Source organism: Lepisma saccharinum, chromosome 12, assembly GCF_977018435.1.
Source record: "Lepisma saccharinum chromosome 12, izLepSacc3.1, whole genome shotgun sequence".
Lineage (NCBI taxonomy): Eukaryota > Metazoa > Arthropoda > Insecta > Zygentoma > Lepismatidae > Lepisma > Lepisma saccharinum.
This window is the reverse complement of record NC_139240.1, coordinates 27,125,738-27,150,438: the sequence shown is the minus strand read 5'-3', so window position 1 is coordinate 27,150,438 and position 24,701 is coordinate 27,125,738. Positions and strand designations below refer to the sequence as shown.

The 24,701-nt window shown below is 36.2% G+C and overlaps 1 protein-coding gene across 5 annotated transcripts in view; it reads right to left on the bottom strand.

Moving 5' to 3' along the window:
• AdipoR (adiponectin receptor) overlaps positions 1-24,701 on the bottom strand; it is a 129,560-nt gene that overhangs the window by 9,484 nt on the left and 95,375 nt on the right. For 4 of the 5 annotated variants that reach the window (XM_083133181.1, XM_083133180.1, XM_083133179.1 and 1 more), the window contains exons 3-6: positions 17,107-17,160; positions 7,288-7,567; positions 2,763-2,943; positions 1,288-1,475 (exon numbers count right to left, since the gene is read on the bottom strand). In XM_083133181.1, the coding sequence (XP_082989307.1) occupies positions 1,288-1,475; positions 2,763-2,943; positions 7,288-7,567; positions 17,107-17,160 (703 nt within the window). The remainder of the gene's footprint in view (positions 1-1,287; positions 1,476-2,762; positions 2,944-7,287; positions 7,568-17,106; positions 17,161-24,701) is intronic. The other variant, XM_083133184.1, reaches the window with a different exon arrangement.

The window sequence follows — 24,701 nt, the reverse complement described above, 5'->3', positions numbered from 1 at the left end:
GAAATGCAGTTGGATAGATACACAATGATGATTTAAGTATGGAAGATGATGTCATTGTCGCTGTACACATATCTGGAGCCTCTCGTCAAAGTTCTGCATTGTCTTTGCCAACATCTTTCATGTCATCTATCCGACATCATCTTCCATACTTAAATCATCACTGTATACCTAGCTAAACTGCATTTCTTACTGATGGTTTTGGTGTTAATAAAGTGTTAGTATCTTGAAAATCAACGACGTTACACTTATTTCAAAAACACGCGTTCTTTTTGCGCCACCTAGTATTTGCAGTGAGACACACTCCACCATGTCAGAAAGGTTAGGAGTTAATACTGGTAGTAATCAACTGAAAATTTGTGTTAAATCTCCCTCAGTGCCACTGCACTGTCAGTTCCTGAATGCTTGCAAGCATAGTTCTCCCAGCACGTGCGCTACACTGATCCTAGTTTGTGTGCTGATTGGCCAAAGCAGGTTGTAGAGGTCTGCTTAAACTGATGTAGGAGTTTGCATTTATGTATACGAATAATCTATGGAAAGTGTCTGGTGGGCTCTTGAATGTTTGGAGTGATGGTGTCAGAATTGTGCTGTGTGGCCCTGCCATTGTTTATGTTTCTTGTTGTTTGTTTTTTTGTACAATTTTGTTCCCTGATTTAAAGTTCTTGCTATGTGACTAGCAAATGGAGCCTTACCCAATATGGAAAAATAAAAATATCTCCAGAAATATAAAAATCTGCATTTTAATACAAATGTTTTGTCAGTCCTGTTCTATTTTTGAAAGATATGGAGAGTGACCCACCAGGTCATAAATAGACTGCAAACATTTGTTAATAGATGCCCACAACAGATAATAAATATGAAATGGCCTCACATAATAACGAATGAAGAGCTATGGGAATTGAGCAACCAACAAGCAAATGATATCCAGATAAAAAAAAAGAAAGTGGAAATGGATTGGACACTCTTTGGAAACCTACTGGATCCATAGAGATATAAGTTCCATCAGGGAAACTGAAGCCTTGCTACCCTAGGAAGACTTGCAAAAAGCCAATTTAAGAAGAAGCCTTGGGAATTGGAAAAACATGGAATGAAATTACGAAGCTTTCTATCAACAAGACCAGATGGAGAAGTTGCTCCTTGGAGCAACAGGTATTACATGGAGTAAGCCAAGTATGTTGACTAGTTAGGGACAAGAACGCTACCCTGAGGACAGAGACAGAACCAGTCTCTGAAAGGTATGTAGAAACTTGAAACAGTGGTTAAGAGTCAGTTTAAAATTAATCCACTCACCTGCTCTCACAGATCGATATTTTGGTTCGCTGAATCTATCAAACAATGATACGACAATCGATGCAATGCCTAACACGGTGACGATGCTTAAATAAATTAGTTTCGGTTGGAAATCACAGTAGAAGCCATAATACAACCACGGAACAAACGAACCCATTATAAGCATAGCGATGCCACAGTAGTCCAATCTGAAAATAAAGAAAATATAATTAACACCATTTCACACAATTGCTATAATTACTGTAGATATGCTGCTATGAGTATTTTTACTAAAAAGTACTAAATATGAATTGTGTATTATTTTTCTAGGGCTGAGCCGATACTGATATAAGTGGTATTGGTATCATAAAGCTTTGGTTGAACTTAATTTACAGATACTGGTTTAAGGGGTAGAGAAAACTAAAACTAATTCAAGCGCCAGTCACTTTTCTTCAGGACCCAGCATGCTTTCTTTTGTTTTTGCCAATAATAGAGGGTACTAAAGCTATGAATCTAAGACAAAGCTACACATTTAAAAATGCGACCTTAAAACATCTAATTTATTAATTAATAAATTAGATTGGATTCAAAGTACAGTAGAGTCTCGTTTATCCAACCTTATGCGACATTCCATATTATCCGACATACCACCGGAAAAACAACATGGTGTGCTTTAAGAGTTACAGAGGGTGTATTAAAAGAAAGAAAAACTATGAAAAAATGTGACTATGAAAAAGTTAGCAAAGCTTTGTATGTTTGGTTTACACACTTCAGGAACATTGAGCAACAAGAAGCTACAGGAATCGACATATTGATGCTGCAAAGATGGGAGACTTGGCAGCGAAGAAACGGCAATCGTCAGGAAAGCAGACTATGATCAAAAATTTCTTTCAATCATTGCAGGACTGAACTTTTGAAGTACTGTACATACGTACTGTGTTTACTTCAGACAATTCTGTAACTGCAAGTTCATTTTTCCAGTCAATTTTTTCTATATTGTTGTAAAACATGATTACTGTATTATGTTCGTTAAATGTGTAAAATTATGACATTAGTTTGACTTTTAATAGGCTTTTTCTTAACACCTCCCTATTATCTGACATTTTCGCTTATCCGACGTTCTTCTGGCCCATTTATGTCGGATAAGCGAGACTCAACTGTAAATAATTCTTGTGCCTGAGTGGCCTTCCTGAAAAAGACCTACTGATAATAGAATGAATAACTATGCAATACATTCTCATATGACTGTACGCCTGAATCTTATCATATCGTAAATAGAGCTACCAACAGTGCAATATTTATAATGAGATATTTATTATTGTGATTTAATGATACACGTGATACAGAAAACATGCAAACATATCCTGTGTACATTATTTTTAAAAAAGTTAATGGGAATTATATAAGTGAACTTGACAATTATTAAAAAAAATTAAAACAAAAAACAAAACCAGACATCTGCTAAAGATTAATGCTAATGGAAGAAAAGTGCTTACTTGCTGAAGAGCTTGCCAACGCACTCCGAGTGGCAGTGAACTGTGTGGAACGCAAATGACATCCCGAGGCACAAAATAGCTCCAGCAAAGAATGCGGCAAATACTAGTTTCTCTTGTAGCTGGATCTCTACTGAAGGCCTAGTCAAGAAGTAAGTAGCAACGCCTATGAATGCCACGCAACCTGCAATTCACAAGAAATCATTTTAAATAATAATAATTGTTCACAAAATTACTATTCGTCCAGCACAGAAAATTTCATAAATTTGCACTTTCCATCTTGTTTCTTTTAATTCTTGATACTGTTGCTTTTCTGCCACTTTTGGCGACGATGTGAATGAATAATGACATGATAAAATTCATAAAAGGGCACTAACAAAGAATACCCTCTGGCACCGTAGCACGCTATGCTAACCAATCCACCACAGAGGCTGGCTTTCCATTGTGTTGTTTGGAAACTATGAGAGCCAGTCAATAAAATTATCGGCACTTTTGCTGTCAGTTTCTTTATATTTGCTTCACTACTGTCTGCATGCATATGCAATTGTTGCTTTAGTACATGTTTGACCTTTGTCACACAATTCAATACAATCAGTAACTATGTCATAAGTTTAAAATTTAACCTTATTAATACAGGGTGAGGCAAAAGTAACATTACATAGGTGAACGGCCATTACGGTCACCAGACCTAACACCTCTGGATTTTTACTTGTCGTTAGGCACATAAAGACCACTGTGCCACCTCAAAGAAAGGATCATAGGAGCCATCTCTAAATCACTGGCAGACATCTTACACAAGTGGGATCATTCAAGCAGATAGTGCACATTACTGAACATGTACTGTAACTTTAACCATTACAAATTAATCATATGTATGTTTGTATGCATGCATATGTTTTCCCATGTAACCTGATCTATGCTTCACCTTGTACTTTATTTTACATAAAAAAAACATTACAATGAACAATAAGGATGTATTAAGAAGACAAAGGTGGAACCCAGATTTTACTTTCCCGTATCTTACATTTTCCTACTTTGTACATTCAACCTTGAGGGTCCCAGCATAGCAAAATGTTATAATATTTTCCCTGGTGTTAAATTTTCCTGCATTTTAAGTTTTTCAGCTAGGTTCACTGAGAAATGTAAAACTCAAGTTCCACTGTATTTGTTATCAAATCCAAAGTCTTTGAGGATTCTGTAATTAGCGAAGTTGCCAATTGGACATATGACACCACTAGTTTTTAAGATATTCAACAAGGCCATCACTATTAGCATACAATTCACATATCCAGATTATAGGGATAAGTTTAGTGCTTTTATCTTCCTCCATTAACCTATTAACTGCGTTGGAACTATATATACTCTCTAAAAATGGACCTTTTTTTTTGGAGCATCTATATATAGACGGTATTTCAAAACTAACGGTTCTTGTATTGCGGCAAGTCATTTTTATAGACACCACTTTTTTGTGCTTTTGTTAGTCTACGAGGTGTGGCTAGAAAAAAACCGAACTGTTGCTACAAAATCTTTTATTGGTTATTTTGTACAATACGAACATTATCCTCTTCAAAGTATTCCCCTGCACTATCAATACACCGCTCCATACGAATCTTCTATTGCTGGAAGCAGTGCTGGAAATCATTTTCTGAAACCGTGTTCATGACCTCCGTCGCTTTTGTTTTCACAGATTCTACGGTAATAAATCTGGTTCCTTTCAGTGCTGATTTGACTTTGGGAATAAAACAAAAAAGTCGCACGGAGCAAGATCAGTGTTCTAACACTGGGATTCCATACTTGGTCAAAAAAGCCTTGATTGACAATGCCGTGTGGGCAGGAGCATTGTCCTGATGAAGAATCCATGACTTACTTTTCCACAAATCAGGTCGCCATCTTCTTACTCGCTCACGAAGGCTCGTCAGCACCGTAATGTAATAATGTTGGTTGACAGTTTGACCTTCGGGTACCCAATTCGAATAAATTCACCACAATTTGCAATGTTTGATTCCGTTTTTGACGTGCAAGGCCGTCAAGGATGCGAGTCATCCGCGATCACTTCTCGTCCCTCTTTAAACCTTCCAAACCACTCAAACACTTGCGTGCGTGATAAACACTCATCTCCGTACCCTACCTTCAACACACCATAAGTTTCTTTGGCACATTTTACAAGTTTCATAATAAACTTCACAATGATACGCTGTTCCACTTTCACACTTAACATTTTTCCGACGGAACACAGATGTACGGTTCACTTCGTCCACAAGCTACAGCGGAACTGAGTGCCGCGCACCCTGGGCAATCACACAGTCGATAGGCAGGATATCACGTTATACACTCGTGCACCGCTTGACCTTGACGTGCTTGCCGTTTGTCGACAGCAACATCAATCCGGTTTTTTTCTAGCCACACCTCGTATGTGGGCTATTGGCAATCAAGCACTCCATTGTTGATGCTTGGTTTGTTCCGGAAAATATTCTTTTTTTGTAACATGTAATTAGAGCTGCAGTGGTCTAGTAGGTAGGGTGTCTCACTGTTTGTTATGCAGGAGACCCGGGTTCAATTCCTGGTGTGGGTGTTCTAAGACTGGAATTTTACCAGCCTTCTCCCTGCATAAAGTGGCTCTGGGGCTCACCAAGCCTAAAATAATTAGGTACACAAGGACAACCCTGGATGGTTAAAGGGGCTGGAGTGTGGTGCTGAATACATCCATCACCTCCAAATTGGCTGAGATCGAGAATATATTGTGGGGTCCTACCTCCAAATCCCCTAATTTTGCCTTCATGGTATGGTGCTTTATGCAGGGGGTACTTCACCTTTAACCTTACCTAATATGGAATGTTTATTTGCAGCACAGTCTATATATAGATTGTTTTCCTTAGCTTCATTTTGCAGGAAGACTTTTTATAGTTATTTTTTTTTTTACATTATTTACGATGAAGTGAATTTGCGGTGGCATCTATATATAGACAATTTCTTTTTGGAGGCACTTCTCTTCACGGTCGCCGCAGGGAAGGGGTTAACAAATATGCCATTGTGGAGCATATAAATGCAGAAAAGACACACCTTACTCTCAGTTATGCAAAGTAACCAGTTTTAGTTCTGTCCATGTAAGAAATAAACACAGAGATGAAACCAGGCCTTACTACTGCAATTTCAATCTTAAATATATTAGAAATGTAATCCACTGTGCACTACTCCAGGCCATAAAGGTGCATACTCATACACTTATTTTACTAGTGTAGCCACTGGAGTGAGGGTGAGCTTCTAAATATATAAATACTAAGTACATTTCAATTTCTTTTTTTTTTTTTACTGAGAACATTTATCATGGATTGTGTAAAACTCGGTCATATTTTTATTGAATGTAAACTGTAGGCAGTTCATTGTAACTAAAATAACAATGGTTTAAAGGAAAAAAAAAAGGAAAAAAAAAGAAATATCTTGCCCACATGGGCTGAAAAGTAGGATGAATATGATCCTGTACTATAATTATACAAAAATGTATGAGAAACAAAATAAAAGATTTGCCTTAGGCTTTAATTGTTTTTAAAATCTTCAAAATTGGATAAATAGATGCCAAACTAAATAGTGTTAAATGATTAGATGTAGACCTCCAATTTGAATGGCTGCTATCTTGGACAGCTACCTATCACCTATTTTCATATTCCCTTTAGCCCACTGAGCATTCTAAGTTTCTGTATGCTTCAGTTCCTGTCTTTAGTTCCAACACAACATGTAGGTGAGTGCAAATTAATATTTACAGTAGGGATGGGACAGATTAATCAGTACTCTTATCAGTATCAGCTGATAAAGGCATATCGGTGTATCAGTATAATTACAGATTATTTTACCGATCTGATATATCTATAAATAACTTATAATTTAGTGCAAAATTATACAATTTTGTTATAATTTTTATGAATAATCCCCATGTCATACTTTTTAAAAAAGTAAATGTCTAAATATGCAACTTCTTTTGCACTGCAGTCTCCTCAAAACACAAATGTATTACGTACGTCAATGAACAATTCAGGTCTTCAAGGAACATTTGCAATTTTATATTGGATTGGTAGAATATCGGTTATTGGTATCGGAAAATTTTATATCGGTACTTTATCAATATCGGCCGAAATTTCATATTGTCCCATCCCTAATTTATAGTAACATTTTAAACACCTTTATGATTTTTTTTATTTTTTTGTTATTTAGCATCCCTTCTCTGCCACTTTTAGTTCATCACGACAATGAGGATGAGATTGATCAATGTGAAACTGATGAAGTAACAATCACAAAGAACCTGAGACCCTGGAGTCAAAGCAAAGTTGTGCTAACCACTTAAACGACTTTAAAGTGTTACAATGTTGCAGTATAAATATCAGTGAAAATTAATAAGAATATTGGCACAATTTAAATAGCAAAATACCCAAAATTTTGCTGGTTTAAATAGTATAGAAAATCAGTCATTCAGCACCTCAGAATCCCAACCGCTTAGTACACAAGAATAAAATATGTGTAGAAAAAGTTGACTAACCTAGAAGATGAGTCCAGATGTTGCCAGTCTCCGTGTGAATTCGAAAGATGCTTTTAAAACATGCAACAAATGAGTTGAGAGGTGGGCGGTGACCTGCGTGAAGGTAGTCATTGTCCTGCAGCCACTTAGGGAGGTTACGGAAGTGGCACACCTTCCACGAGGCTTCCCACACTTTCCGCACGAACTCCTCCGCCTGCTCGGCTGCATTCTGCGCCAACGCTCCCAGGTCGAGTTCGTCGCTCACATCCTCCAAGACTCCACCTTTAAGCACGTCTCTGATCTACAGGGAAAGATCAAATTACTTTACGATGCATGTCGGAAACTGATAAAGTAACATTAAACTACGTCTACATCTTCATTTGCTGCAAAAGGTAAACAAACACTCCAATTACTCATCTAGGGTGTGCTCCAATAATTTCTTGACTGTTCACAAAACTGCAGAACGCAAAATGAGTTGCTCCTTTTTCTTGTCATCATTTTAAGCTATATCTGGGACACTTCAAGGTGTAGACAAAAAATCACACTAACACAAAGAATGTTAAATTGTGAAAAGTTATTAACCTATTTTTACCAGTCCTATTTAAAGGACAGCAGAGTGTGATTTATTTTATTATGCTTGTGAATATTTTCAAGAAATGTAACGTACATGAGAAACTCCATGCTTTGAACTTTTTGTCAATTAAAATAGAGATAATCATTATTAAACTATTACATTTATTAATTTAACATGTATATACTTTATTGCCCTCAAATATATTAACTTTGGTTGATTTTTCGTAACAACAGAGGTAAAAATTCATCAAAGCATCACTATTCATAATATGTATGACTATATTTACAAATTTCTCATAAATTCCACAAAGATGAAATGAAAACAGGTCTCTCTTAAATATGATACTGGTAACAAGAGGGGAGGTGTGAGACAGATGCATATTTTTCCGAATATATGAATTTTGATTGCAAGTATCATATACTAGGCAGGTCTATACATATTTAAATGTATGTTGTGTGCATTTGTTTGTATATCCATACGCCATGTACAAAATGTTAGTGTTTCTTTAAATAATTTTATTTCAATTCTTTGTAAGTTCTAGGAAAACCATGTATCAGACGAAATAATTTACAGTCCCTGAGACTGAATCTCTCCTAGATGATATCATTAGTGATGAAGATTGCTGTTCAAAATGATGATGTTCAATTCTGCCACCTTGTCGAAATATGTTGTTCATAACATTAAATAGTGAACAAGCTGTATTTTCTGACACAAGGCATAAGATAGTACTTCACATCACCTTGCATCTTTATCTGCACTTCAAAAATAAGTGAACATTTTAAGACTAAATCCACAAAATATTTTATAGAATGAATGCACTGGGAAAGGAAAGGGTTGTAAACATTCAAATATATCTGGCACTCATTCACAACATTTAAAACTGAAACAAAAATTAAACAGTTAGTTAACGTTACTCTAAGTTCCTTGACAGGTTAAGTTTGCAGCAACTTTTTGCATATATAGAACCAAACGCATTCCGCTGCAACACTGCCGATTTTATCACTGTATGTGAGGCAAGGCAGGTACGGAACATTCCGAGCACCATTCTCGCATGGATTAATGCATAAAACCTGCTGCAAACGTAACCTGTCGCGGGGCTTAGTTGGCTCTTGGAATTAGCATTATTCTGAAGGAGCTTCTGCAAAAAACAAACGAAATCAAATTAAATGGTATAACTGCCAAGTGGTACCATATTTTGTGAGCTCAATCAATTTCTCTAATCACTTGTACTTATGCAAAACTGGAAAACCACATGCAGAAAAAATATATATACAAGCATACTATAAGTTCCAGTGCACGAGTAGCTATCTAAATATTTGGTGATGAAATCAGTAAACTGAATTTGATAATTGAATTTCTAACACTGTTATTTATCCATTTGTTACTATGTACACACACCGTTGGTGCATTTGAATTCTAAGATTACATAACCAAATGGATATAAAATTCCTTTCATGTATATTTTCAAATTATATTGTTCTCTAATAAATACATGTAAGCTATTAAAATAATATAATAACCCATGGTGCAACAGCCCATCAAGGGCCCGAGTAATCTCTCTCCCACCTGATCACCTGAGGTTGGAGATCATCCAACAAGTTATAAGTTATGTGTGGTCAGCAGGACGAACCACTAGTTTTTATTGTAGGTTTTAATGACCGGGTTATGCTACTTATTCGTAGCTCCCTAATTTCCTCATGATGGTGGGTTGCCACCGGTTCCATACACAGGCTGAAATCTCCAGGAGACTCGAACCAGAGTACTTCCAGTAGCCGGAGCCCAAAGCATGATGCCTTAGACCGCAAGGCCACAGTGCGGGGACACATGTAAGCAATTACTACCTTATTTACATGAGACTTACTTCTATTAATTTCAGTGGCCACATGGAAAGATGATGTTTCACAAGTTCCCAACTGGATGGTGGCAGGGGTCACCAAAATTAATACAGCCATTACAAGTAAGCCTTGTGGAAATACGACGCTAGTAATTTGCTTACGTTTATTGATTGTAATACCATGTCTTTCATTTCCCAAACATGATTTGTTCTCTTTCTTCCAAAGTTTTCAATTCAGAACTACAGCGAAACCTCGATTTTACATTTTTCAGGGGACCAATCTGGAAAAACATAAAATGCAGGAAAATGTAAAAATTGAGGAAAATTTTATAACATTTTGCTATGTTAGAACAATAAAGATTGAATGAATAAAGTGGGACAACGTAAAATCCGATAACATAAAATCGGGGTTCCACTGTAATGATATTGCATATATAGCTACAGGGGTGCATTCCTGTTATGTTCCTTCTGTTCTGTTACACTGATGAATGGTGAACTGATGAACAAGCATGTTCATGTGTAACCTGCAATTCAAACCAAAGCTGTTCTTTCATTTTCGAGGTTTACTACACAAACCACTCTGCCATGGACTGGATTGTACAAAAAAGTAAATGAATATATATCACCTACACGAATTTTGATGTTGAAAAGTTTGTTTGGGATTATATCAGCACTGTAATGCAATTGTAAACTAGGTCAGTACAGACAATGGTTTTTTTTAAAAAAAATTAAAAACAATTTAAATTAATTTTCAAGAAAATGTCTTTTCTTGCATGAATCCTGCCATGATCAAAGAGATATTTGTATTTGAAAAAAATTCATTGGAAAAATGTTCACATGAAAAGTCAATTGAAATTTAAAAAAAATAAAATAACAAAATCAATAATGGTTTCAATAAAATCTCAAAAAAATATTTACACTCAAGCGGCAAAAAAAAAGTGTATATAATTTGGCACCTTTCACAGCTACAAGTCAAGATCCAAACTGATGTAAGGCAATATATTACATTTTTCAAATCAATATTTAATAAAAAAATAAGTAAAAATTTTCTTTAAAATGTCGCTAATACCTGAAGACAATATAAATGACAACACACAAAATGAAAAAAAAAAAATACTAAACACAATTTTCTTTATTAATGAAAAAACAAAATATCCTGGCACTTGGGGATGAGAAGCCTGCTACTAATGTTGTTTTGAGTGTACTGTGAGAAAATGATAAGAGCATAGTGATTCGGATCCCACTTTCAACTGTAGATCTAGTCTTGATTAGCCTTTGTGTATCTTGTGGACTTGACAACATAGAAAGCTGTCTCAAATATTTACTGAACATTTAGTCCTCATTAGCCCCATCATAATTAATACATGCATTTATTTAATGATTCAACACAATGTAATTCATCAAAAAACTTCTACTCCTGGTAGCTTTCAACTAACCAATTCTGTTGTTCTTATGTCAACAGGGTTTTGAGAAGTCTTGTGGCAGAAAACACGTCTTTCTTGAAATGCAGGTGTTATTACTTGATGCTTAGTTATACATATTTCATGCATAGCCACAGTTGTATTACAATAGATTGAGACAATAAGTACTACGTCCACATTGGCCTATAATGATAAAATTAGTAAAATAACAGTAAACTTCCTAAGCAATACTATATTCTGCCATTTCAATTATGTGAATATAAAGGTATTCATTGCCAATCTTTTTGCAATATAGATTTCTAAACGTGCAGCTTTTCCCTAAACCAAAAACCACTAGTCCTGATCGTAGTAGGAAATCAATACGTTTTGTATTATTACTGATAAAAATATAATACTAGTATATCCATAGGAGGATATGAACCCAAGTCGTCTCTGGCATACCGTGCCATTGCTTTACCAACTGAGCTACCTAGCCAGCCCTGGTTTCATCTGTGGAATTGTCTGTGGTAGCGCTACCACAACAGGATCTGTTCCCTTTGAAACACGTGTGATGTCAACAGTGTCTGGTATCTCCCGGTGTATGAAGCATTCTTAAGTTGGCTGGGTAGTTCGGTTGGTACAGCAATGGCACAGTATGCCTCGAACTCTGGTTTGAATGAATGATTTGCTTTATTTTACTACGCTTCTTGTGACACTTCTGGCTAATCTGCGAAGATGGGGACGAGTGACGATTTGAAGTTGATGGATGGACACTCACAAACATCCATGCCCAGGCCAGAATTCGAACCCGGGACTCTCTGGCATCGTAGCACGATGTGCTAACCACTCTGCCACGGGGGGCAGCGGAAAAACTCTGGTTTGAGTCCTGATTGAGGCTGCACTTTTTTGCTGAAATGTCTACATAGTTCATCTCCTGTGTGTGCCAAATTGTAATATAGTACGCTAATATTAAACCGATCTCAATTACAGTACTTTCACTCATGCATTCAAAACATCGCAGGAATTTTTGTAAAATTAATATTAATTTCATTACAATTTAACTTATCTGATTCATTGTGACAACTGGCAATCAATGTTTGTAACTTCATGCAGCTTATGTTGCATACACCATTTGTTTCTTTATTACGTTCTTCTGTAAATTGTATATTTTCTATTGAGAGTGAGCCGCAATGGTCTAGTAGTAGGATATATGACTGCCACGTGGGAGACCCTGGTTCATTTCCCGGGTTGGGTGATCTAAGGTCCAAATTTTTCCAGCTTTGTCCCAGCATAAAACGGCTCTGCGGCTCACCCAACCTCAAATCAATGGGTACCTGGGGGCAACCCTGGGGAGTAAAGATGGCTGGAGCTTGGTGCTGATCACGACACCTCCAAAATGGCTGGGATCAAGAATGTGTGGGGCTAAACCCCCACATACCCTAAATGTGACTTCATGACACGGTGCTATATGCATGGGGAACTTTACCTTTTACCTTTATATTCTCTATTGATGGGTTGATTGTTATTATGAAAGAATGAATGAATGATGATGATGATAATGATTGAAAATAGCAAACATGCATCATCATGCCCTACCTGAGATCCACAGCATGCTACTCAAACTAAATCAAAGAGGATTCTAACTTACAATATGCAAACATTCAAGAGAATAAAATGGATGGTAATTATACCACTTTGCTATAAACATGCTGTGGCTATTTAACATATGGAAATTATATATGCACGAGACTCATGCACTGTCTAGGATACCTAAAAATCTTTCTTTTTGTAAAAATAGCCGGTGTAAGCATTTTTTAACCGTTAAATACATGTATTATGTAACCTATTTGACATTTTCTGTACCCTTTGACTAAGGGTCTAGGGAAATAAACTGAATTATATACTGATAATTATTGAGTTTATATTAACACGTGGTGTCGGATTCTGGTTCTATATGGTTCTATTTTTCGATCAAAAAAAAAAATTGAGGACCGAATTTTCTTATTGGTGCAGTGGAAACAGTACAAAACTATAATGCACTAGAATAACATCATACATAGTGTATATGTATGGTTGTCAATAACAATAACTGCTATATCTGTATCACCACTCCTAGTATATAGTTTAAAAAACTAGTGCTGAGTATAACCAAAAATCCTTTAGATGAAAGCACTTCCTTCAACATTTTTGCTAGCATAAATGCTATTTAAATGCTTCCCATAGTACTTTACATGGAAGTATTTCATGTAACTTTTCGGTTAGCCCTTGCGATTACAATGTATAACATATACAGCATGAAAGGCACGTCGAGTTACACCATATATGCTGAGTGCACAATGTTTACAATTGAAACAACTAAAATATTCTTCCATACGTGTACAGTAAACGTTGTAAAGTATGTATTTAAGCAGGGCCATTGCTTTATACCGAATAACGTTTTACATGAAACGTTATTCCTCTCGGTTGAATAGTTATCGGCTTTTAAAAATGTGAAGTGATCCATTGTTTACATCTCATGCAGCTGCCATTACATCTTAACTCGCGACCTAGAGGTCTTTTCTGATTGGTTATGCTATGGAAATAGGATGGGTTCTATCCTTGAGAAATGCCATGAAATATGCAATGGCATCTGAATAGCCATAAGATTTTTCACTTTACACGGTAGCATTTTGGTCTTGGCACAAATCTTATGGAAAATGCTTTCGTCTAAAGTGGACTTTAACCACTGGGCTACATGTGAATCATGTGATGCAGAAGGCAATAGCTGCTACATAAGGCAGCATGCAGTGTAGGTTTTTAACTTACCACAAACCCTTTACATGAAACATGTTGGTGTACATCACCAACCAAGAAGAGCTATTGAGTTCCAGGTGAAATTACATGTTGAACATAATTATCAGAATGTTTGGGTGAGTTAGAGGTGGCAGTCACATAACATAGATGGGGAATCTATTCTGGCTATCTGTCATATTGTATGCCTAAATACCATGCAAAAACGCTTTGCTAAGAGAGCACTTATTTATCTAAGTTCGTTTGCCAGGGAACCTACTGCTTGATGTGGATGTATATGCCCCCCCCCCCCCCTTTCCTAGTATATCTACTACGGAAAAACTTCATTTCTACTTTGAAATTTCTGCCACAATGGTGCTCTTCATATGTTACATTTTTAAACTTCTAGATCAATAGCAACAATAAAGAAACAAGGAAAAAATAAATAAAATAAAAAGGAAAACAAGCATACCTTGCCTGGGACTCTAACCCAGGATAAAGGTTACACACTGCTAACACCCAACAGCTGGTAACGTTAATCTTTCTGTCATATATGTTCGAGTTATTTGTTGCAGTTTTCTTCAAAAGTGATGGTTGTGCGTAAATAATTTTTCAGTGTAACTTATCAACATTGAATTTCTCAGGACACCTTCCCCAGATGGCAACCGTAACATATCAATCACAATTATTAACCTTTAGTGGACAAAGCCTCCTACGCCATTGAAACCGGTGCCTTTTCTAGCATGCGCTTTGAAAACTTGCCGTGAAGTACCAAAAAAAATCGTAGTTTGAAAACTAACTGGTGTACAGATGGAATAGGTTTTACTTTTTCTTTCTTAAAGACAAAGCTTTTAGCAGAGGTAAAATTTATACATTGTGCTCTCAATATAATTTTAAAAATTTGCATTCATGGTCCGGGGAAATTTCGAAAATCAGGCCTTTGCCTCGCGTCCCCACTGAATTCTTGTTGGACGTTGTTTAATATTCGTTCTTGCTTGTAGAATTACATTTTTCAAAAAGATGCAGTAGTTTAGAATTTATAGCCATTTTTATAAATCTATCCCATAATAATACAGGAGTAACGAAGGGAAAATACAGACATTTTCCATCTTGGCTTCTTAATAATAGTAACAATGGATACATTGTTTTGCAATTTGCGATGTCATATCTTCATATGTATACTAAAGATAAAAAAAGACAGAACTTAAGTATAATGTGTAAGTTTTCAAGAAATGGTATGTTAATTGCTGCCATGTACTGATGGTCGAAATATCGACTATCTGTCCTCAACGGAAATACATGGTGTGGTTTCAAATTCAACCATCTGGACGGTAAAGATTAAAGCAGGAAGCTCTTCACACTATATTTAATACAGTTATCATTTTTGTTGATGAAACAAATAAGTCTAGAATTAATTGATAATGAACTATAATTATTTGTACTGCTGTATATTGAACATATTCTTAAATAAAATGTTCTCACTTGCCTGGAGCTCAAAGTTATAACATTGCACAAAAATTTATGAGTTAATGGATTCTAACTCAGTATACTAATATGTAGGCAATTAGAATGAAGTTTCCTATTTTCTTTCATTTATTAATCTAAGAAAGTCTGTACAAAATTTGTGGAAATTTTCTGAATAAAGTTGCATCTATCAATTCTTCACATCTTTCCTACTTTCACACTATACACACTGACAAAAATCCAGCAGATATTTCAACTAAAACTGTGAATAGCAATCATTTCTTGCTTCTCTTCCTGCCTTATTTTGATACACTGCACTTTATGTTATGAAAACTTGGAAATTAGTACAGTGGTTATAAATAATGGGAATCCAAATAACATAGTGGCAACATTGTCACCTTGTAATCAAGGGCTCCTAGATTCAATACCCAGTGGAGGCACATAATGGTTCAGATCCCACTTTAAACTGTAGGTCCAGTCCTGATTAGCCAATATGTGCAAAAAGTAGACTTAAAACAAATCTAAAACCAGTAGAGATAAAAACAGCAGTAACATTTCCAGATTCCACATGGTCATGTTTATTTATTTGCTTATCAGTCAAAATACAAAATAACAACAACAAAAAATATATGGTATTGTAATGTTCAGTGAGGATTTTATCAAGAGGAGAAATGTACGTTACATGGGTATAAGTACAAAATAAAATCTCAAAAACGAAATTTAAAGAAGTACAGAGTTCGATTACTGATTGAAGCATATTATGGTTCAGATCACACTTTAAACTAGGCCTAGTCCCGATTAGCCCATCTGTGTATAAAGTGAACTAAAAGAACAAGATTTACAGGTAACTACTGACACACTCGACAATTCAGAAATCGCATGAAAAAAAAATACTGGAATATCTAATTAAGTTTGCAGCAAAATACTTGAAAGAAAATACATTTCCCCACAGAGAAAACATTTTCTTTTAACAAAAACTGCCGATAGTCAAACTTGCAATGTAATATGTATAGGTTAAAACTTTAATAAATATTTTGACAAATTTTTATTTGTTGATATGGCGTGGACAGCTATTTCATCGTAACTTCATGGAGCAACAGCTCTCTCAGAGCGAGAGCGTGTCAGAACGGCTTTTCCATTGGGTGACACATGGTCAGCGGTTCAAGTCCCATCGAGCTCCCCAATTGTGCTCACAATGTTGGGCCAATGTCAAAATTTTGGCAGCTTCCACAGGGAATCGAACCTGGTACTACTCACACCAAAGGTGACAGATCTAACCATTTGGCTACGCAGAAGCCCATTTTACCATAACACGCACTTTGACCACAAAATGTAATGTCTTTATGCAGAATTAATCACCGAAAATATGTGGACATAATTATGAGTTATTTTGTTTATTTTCTCACTAGTAAAGAATTGGCATTACCCAGTGAAATGTTGAAACTATCATCAGAAATATATATATAGTAGTATCAAAAAAATGCAGAAAAGCATTGTAGATTCCCTGTAGCAGGGAAGGTTGAGCCTATTATGTGGGTAAAATGTAAGACTGCAGAATACAGTACCACGCGCAAGGTAATATGAGGGTAGTGCCTAGGTCACACGCATATCAAGCAGCAGTTGAGCAAAAATAACTATACTGGCATGACACATTCGTGTCTGGGACAAGCACTTAAAAAGCCAATAGCATTATTGTTAAAACTCTAAGGATTGGTGTTAGAAATCCAGGAACTGTCTACTCGGCAATGGTTCAAATAAATAAAGAAAACTTCCAAACCAAACCAGGTCAATAGACAAACCTTTAACCCAGCCAGCTCCGCACTAATGGCTAGCAGCTTAGCACTGAGCCATACCTGAAAATATAAGGACGGTTCAAGTATGACATTGCTAACCTAAGCACTCAGAATAATTTTTGCTTCATTTACTTATATACATGCAAATTTTATTCCACACTGCTTCACAGAACAAAATTTTGTCTATCAATTTCTGTAATCCACAATTAAGAGATTAAAGAAACATTTTCGTTCATAAAGCTACATGGAAGATGGATGATTCTGCCAAAATAAGACAAGTGGATACTACAATAACATACACAATGCGACAATTATATACAATGCTCAAAGCTGATATTGAATGTCTATTGCATTCATCAATTAGCCACATTGTGAACAGCATTTCTTATTTCTCTACTAACTACGTAGTGTCACTACAAAATGAGCTCATTTTACAGATTAATTACAGATTGACAGTGTTGCCAGCTTACCGAAAATATATCTGGAAAATAGCTTTTAACGTAGACCCTATGGATGCTGGATGGGTCAAATTTGCAAGGAAGCACATCGAAAGACAACTCTTTTGAGGCCTAGTAATGCCAGTCCCCCAATTTTGAAAAAAAAAAAAAAATTAGGCACAATTTTCAAAAGTCAGGAAATTTTGTCAATTTTGTTATTCTCATGAATGTAAACATGTAATTTACATGTCTTGGTTTTGTAAAGTACGTGTCTAGGCTAAATAGGCACCTCCTTTTGAAAGGCAAAACCAATGTCATTCACCTGGTTCGATATATCAATGGAGGTAAACAAACAATTCAATTTCTTCATGGAAGATTTGCAATTTCATATTATGTCATCCCTAGTAATTATATGAACTTTTTGCATCATATAGTACGCTACAGTACTTTGGTATTTAGAAACTGTCAAGGCAGTAGCAGAGAGCAGCAAAAGAATTCAGATATCTTTTGTGGATTGTAAAAATATAATCTCTTGAATATCAAATTTCATGACAGGCTGTTCATTCTAGATAAAAAAAAGTAGGATGGGGGAAATGGAAAAAGCAAGGAAGAGGACATTTATAGGTTGGGTCAAGTTGAGAACTTTGAAATAAAAACACTGGGTCTCAGGAAATTTCATAAAATGATCTACTAATAAGAGAATCACTCTTATATGTAAGCATATATCATTTTCTTTTCTGTCTACTAAAATGAATAAATTTACATCCTCTGAAACTATACATTTCTCTTTCCATATCATGAATGATTTGATTGTCATATCCTGATAATCCATTCTAAAAGTCAGTCTATGTGAGACACATATCATGAACGGAGACCTTATAGGTGAATGCATTAAGTTTTCAAAAAGGAAACTCAGATATCCAAGAGCAATATACAAGTATGCACATATTAATTAGCCAGTAGTAACTGTCAGGCAATAATAGCATTATGATTACTCTACAAGGGTTGTTCAAAAAGTAATGCCACACATTTCTTTTGTATCGAGAACTGTTTGTTCAACATAAATAAAATTAACACTCAGTAAAAGTACATGGTTCAGCTGGGTCTATATACGTAACTTTTGTACAAATTCTCTATTCAATTCAATGGCCTTGTGCCATCACAGAATGAGGGCATGTATGCCATCCAAGTACCAGGTCGTATCATGCTCCCATAGCCATTGTTGACAGCACCAACAATGCTTTCATTGTCTTCAAACCTTGAGCATGAGACAAAATATGAAATGAAGTGTGGCCACTCTAAGACCATGATAAAATTCAAGTATAATTCCCAATTTTCAAGGCAAACTTTCAAAAACTTCAGGTGTATAAGTACATGTTTTCTCTATTTCAATCTTACACATTACCTCTCATCACCAATACACACATGGGTCTGCAAGATTCCAACAAATACAACAATGCTAATTCAATTTTATTAAATGGTATATATATTTAAAATATTTAGTTTAAGGTGCAGTTTACATTTACATACTCAGACTCGAAATATATCTACAAACACAAGTCACAAATTACGGTACATACTAATCTATGAAAAATTGTTAATTGTTTAAGAACTTCACACTCAATTTTCCTTATCAACTTCGAGATATCTTATCTTGCAATAGTCTAACATCTGTCAGATTGTTCTGAAAAGGACACTAACAAAGTAAACGGATGGAGAAAATTCTGTTTTATTTTCCATGCAGATTTTTTCTCCTTCCTCAACAAAAATAAAAGCTAAACCGTAAAATACTTGCCTCGGGGCACTTATAAATATGTATAAATTCAATGGAATTGGACAAATAAAAGTTGCAATTTTTCACATCTACGGAGAAAAAAACATGCACAATTCCCGGTGGGTAGCCACCCTGGAATGGCACGATCCACAATCAACGTGAAAACCACTCCCTCCACAGGAAGGATCATGACAACCATCTTTTTTGGATATCAATGGAATTGTTCACGTGGATGTACTGCCCTGAGATGTGACGGTTACATCAGCACCCTCCACAAACTCCATCATGCTCCTCCATGACATGCCTACTTGTACACAATGAGGAGGACAATGGAGGCAATCGCTAAACTTGGGTGGACTGTGCTCCTTCATTCACCCTTCATTCCACATCTTGCTCCATGAGATTTCTATCTCGTTGGCCCAATGAAGGAACAAGGTTTGAGGATGAACAAAACATTATTGGGACTGTAAACAAATGGTTAAAGAAACAATATAGGATTTGGTACAGGGACGGCACAAGACCTTGGAACTGACTGAAGAATTTGTAGAAAAATAGCATATGTAGCTGAAACATGTACCTTTGCAGAGTGTCAATTGCATTTATCTTCAATAAACAGTTCTCAATAATAAAAAAAATGTGGGGCATTACTTTTTGAACAACCCATATACAGAGTGCTTCAAAAGTTGTGCAACCCAAACTTTGAAAATTTATATCATGAAAACCATAAGATATTTACACCGAGTTTGTGCATTATAAAGCCTCATCCATTGAGATATTTTTCAATGCTTAACATTATAAGTTTACTCCATACAGCAAATTAAATAAATTAATAACTGGCCGAAGGCAGTGTTGAAAATTTTCCAGAAATACACTTTCGAGTGAGAAAACCATGTAAGAAATTATCGGAGAGTCATAATTTGACATCTGATGACTGATGCCACGTCAATCTGTCATTTGCAACCAATAATGATCATGTGCAGCATTTGATGGATGTATGACTGACGATTTTATGGCTTGTGTGAAAAAATGCCATTTTTGGGACATATCTCAGTAGCTACTAGCAGGTCTAAATTTTGTCACCAGGCGCACGCAACATGTGACAAGTTTTGGCCATACATTTACGCGAAAATCATAAATTATGATATTGTACCGAAATTGGACTATTGCAAGAATCCTAGGCTGCCCCTGGCTACCCTGATTTTTTTTTCGCTCATGCTTCACTCCACATGGCATATTCATTGGAGCAGCATGTCTGCATTGTTGAAGAGTATTTTACTACTCATTCTTACACTCATGTGCAAGAGGTTTTCCAAGATAAAACCCTGCTTCTGCTGTACCTCACAAACCAACTGTTTGATGACTAGTGTGTGGATTTCAAGAAAACGGAAGTGTATGTGACAAAACAAGAAGTGGTCGCTCATGGTTTTAACCCCTGCTGCAGTGAGCGATATGCATACATGCCTGGAACCTTCTCCAACCAAAAGCCTGAGGAAACTTGCGTCCCAAGCAGACATGTCACTTTCCAGTGCTCATAGGGCTGTGAAGAAAACTACCCTAAAACCATATCGTGTACAGTTGGGAGCTGAGAAGACTGCCAGTGCGGGGTGAGGTTCGGGGGTGAACGGGGAGGTAGTGTGGAGAGGGAAGCTTCGACTTGGTGTTCAATTTTTCAGTGTTGCCAGACATGCAGAAGTCCCTGTAGTAAAGGGTGAGAAGGGTGAGAATCTGATAATGGAATCGGGACTTACAGTGTGAGGTGCAGTCTGGCATTCGGAAAAGTTCGGAACCATTCTTGAACCTCCACGGATGATGTCAGCCACGGGACATCTCAAAGACCAGCAACGGCATAGGAATTCACACTTCTTCCGTGTTTTCCAAAAGAATTTGTTTTAAAAATTGAATGAATGTTCTGGCGTGTGTGTATAAGTAAATGTATATGTATAGAGCAGACTATATCTAGTAAACTGGGTCGCTGAAGGTTAACTATCAATAGAATTAAAATGCAACGAAAAGATTGAGGGGTGTAAGTTTGTGTTTATGTGTGTGAAAAGGTATACTTAGAGCCAAAATGACCATAAATTTGTCCTTTTATAAAAATTATGTGGGGTGTTAGCATGGACATCCGCAGGATTCTTTCCAGGGAGGGGCAAGCAAGGTATTTTTTCCAGGGAGGGGAAAAGGACACATATTTTCATCTAAAATAGTGATGCCCCCTCAAAAAACACTGTTTCAATCTGAAATTATCATGTTTCTTCAACGAATTTATAATAATTAACATAAATTACTGTGATTGAAATGTAATTATGTGTGAATTATATAATTTTTATGTACACATTCATTTTCCAGGGGGGGCGTGGTCCCCTCTTGCTACCCCCCTTGCGGACGCCCATGGGTGTTAGGGCGTAGTTGGTGGATAAATCAATGGGGCCGAGACATTACAACTTCATGTTCCATAATCCGAAAGTTGCAGAAAAGCGATGCTACATACCAAAATGTAAATACAAACGAGGGAGAAAATGTACTACCCTGCATAAGTTAAAATTAATTGATCCATGTCCAGGAAAGAAGCATTAACAAGTCGCTAGGAAATACACAAAAAGCACGCACACACCCTTACTTTCTTAGTCATGTTGGAAGCAGATTGCTTTGATTTGTGTAGTTTTAATCCATTATTAGTATTGCTTTCACTTGTTACTATGTACTATGTTCCATTCATTTGCAATGCGTTTTCGTACCATGCCTTTTTTATTTATGTCGCTGCCACCCTGAAGGGAAGACGAACTGGCTGCACACGGCGACAACAGGCAGGTCAGTTTCGCATTCCTCAGCCTTGCAGTCTTCTCAGCTCCCAACTGTACACACTGTTCAAGAACTGCAACACCTTGATAAGGATAAATGCTTGAAGTACTGCAGGTGATTTCGAGCTCTCATCGAAGAAAATGGCATCAGAATTCTTGATTCTGTGTTTTTCACTGATGAAGCTTGGTTCCATTTGAATGGTTATGTCAACAGCCAAAACAGCAGAATATAGTCCGCTGAAAATCTTCATGCGTTCCACGAGGTACCGCTCCATCCACAAAAACTTGGGAGTATGGTGTGCCATATCCCAATGACATATTGTGGGTCCCATTTTCTTTGGCAGAACAGTGGATGGTTTTGTATACCGAGGTATCATCACTCAATTTATTTCCCTGCTCGAAGAGGATGAACACAATTGTTGGTTTCAGCAAGATGGCACTACCTGCCATACCTCCAACGAAACTATGTCATTTTTGCAAGAGTTTTTTTCATGAAAGGAGTATTTCCAAAAATTTGTGGCCCCCAAAATCACCAGATTTATGCTATCCAGATTTCTATCTTTTGGGTTACCTCAAAGTAGTAGTTTACAGGACATATCCAACCACCCTGCAAGAATTAAAGACCCCAACATTGAAACTGCAATTTTGAACATGATGGAGGAAACACCACCGAGTTTCAACCAATATGCTTAAAAGAGTGCGAGCATATATTTATGAGGAGAGCACCCACTTTGAGCATTTCCTGTAAACGTGATACGTTTGATATTGTTTTTAGACTGTTTCTCTTTTCTGACTTGACAAAATCAATTCTCAGATATTTTCAGCAAATTAACAATGTTTATAAAATATTGTAATTGTCTTTATTTGGATAAATGATAACAAATTTATTAACCCAATGATAAGTTTAGCAATTTAATCGGAACACTTAAAGTCCAAATTGTAATAATAATAAAAAAGTAGACCTGTAGTAGCAGCATTTTTGACATCCTTACCATCCTTACCATTTCCTAACAAGCTCCCGTCAGCTGTGTTAGAATAGCAAGGTTGCCAGGTGCGTAGAAATTTACACTTAAAAGTCAAATTTCGGCACAAAATTATGATTGTGATTTTTCTCGTAAATGTATGGCCAATACTTAGGCACATGTTGTGTGCATCTGGTGACAAAATTTAGACCTGCTAGTTTCACCAGCTACGGAGATATGTCCCAAAAATGGCATTTTTTCACTCAAACCATAAAATCATCAGTCATAAATCCATCAAATGCTGCACATGATCATTATTGGTCGCAAATGACAGATTGACATGGCATCAGTCATCAGATGTCTAAGTATAACTCTCTGATAATTTCTTACATGGTTTTCTCACTCGAAAGTGTATTTCTGGAAAATTTTGAATGATGCTTTCCGCCAGATATTAATTTATTTAATTTGCTACATGGAGTAAACTTATAATGTTAAGCTTTCAAAAATATCTCAATGGATGAGGCTTTACAATGCAGCAAACTCTGTGTAAATATCTCTTATGGTTTTCAGGATATGCATTTTCAAAGTTTGGGTTGCGCAACTTTTGAAACACACTGTAGTATAGCCACAACTAGCCTCCCTCTTGTTGCTACCTAGAGAAATTCTACTTCTATTTTGATTATTTTGCATTAATATTCCTGCATTAATTGTGATGATGGGAATGATCAATAAAAATAGATGGAACAAACACAATAAGTGACAGCAGCCTGCTATGCCACATGTAATACACTGAAATGACAGGAACGAATGCGATGCAAATAAATAATTTTAGCAGAACAAAAGAACAATTTCTCAGTGCTGCATAAACACCACTGATCTAGTTCTGGTCTAAATGTGACCCCCAAACATGCAGCTAGCAACCATTTTTAGCTAAAGGGAAGGTCAAGATGGAACTCTGCCAAACAATGCACATGGGTTCAGAGCAACCTGGAACGTGTCCAATGCCACTTTCCAAAACCTTAAATGCTTACCGAAACCATAATACGTTGTAGAATGCTACAAGCCAATTCTTCCCCAGCCAAGAAATTATGTAACTGTTACCTCACATTAATATACAACATACGTTCCTACACTTCACTTAACCTAGAGAAGTCTAGAATAGATTTCAATATCAGATTCACATTTTGGTTGAAGATTCAGTAAATTTGCATCACAGAATAAATTAAATCACAACAAAAGACTTTACATCCAACCATATAACTGCACAAAGTATTTACATTAACTATTAATAATAAGACAAATACCCAGTTGCTAGGGCACATGAAAATTTTCATCTGGCATGCCACTGTAAATATTTTTCACTGTTAGTGAAAGGCTACTCTGGTGCAAGAATTAATTACTTTTAATCTAACCTTTTATTAAATAATAAATTAAAAGTTTTAACGTAACATTTCAAAATGTGTACCTTTATGTTAGTTAAGATTCATGGGTTTCTTAGCCGGTATTTGCTAATAAAAAAAACATATAAAGAAAGCATATTTGTACTCCCTAAAAAGGCATTACTGAAAGAAAACAAACCTTGGGCAATTACAAATTAACATACTCACACCTGAACAATTGCATTATTATT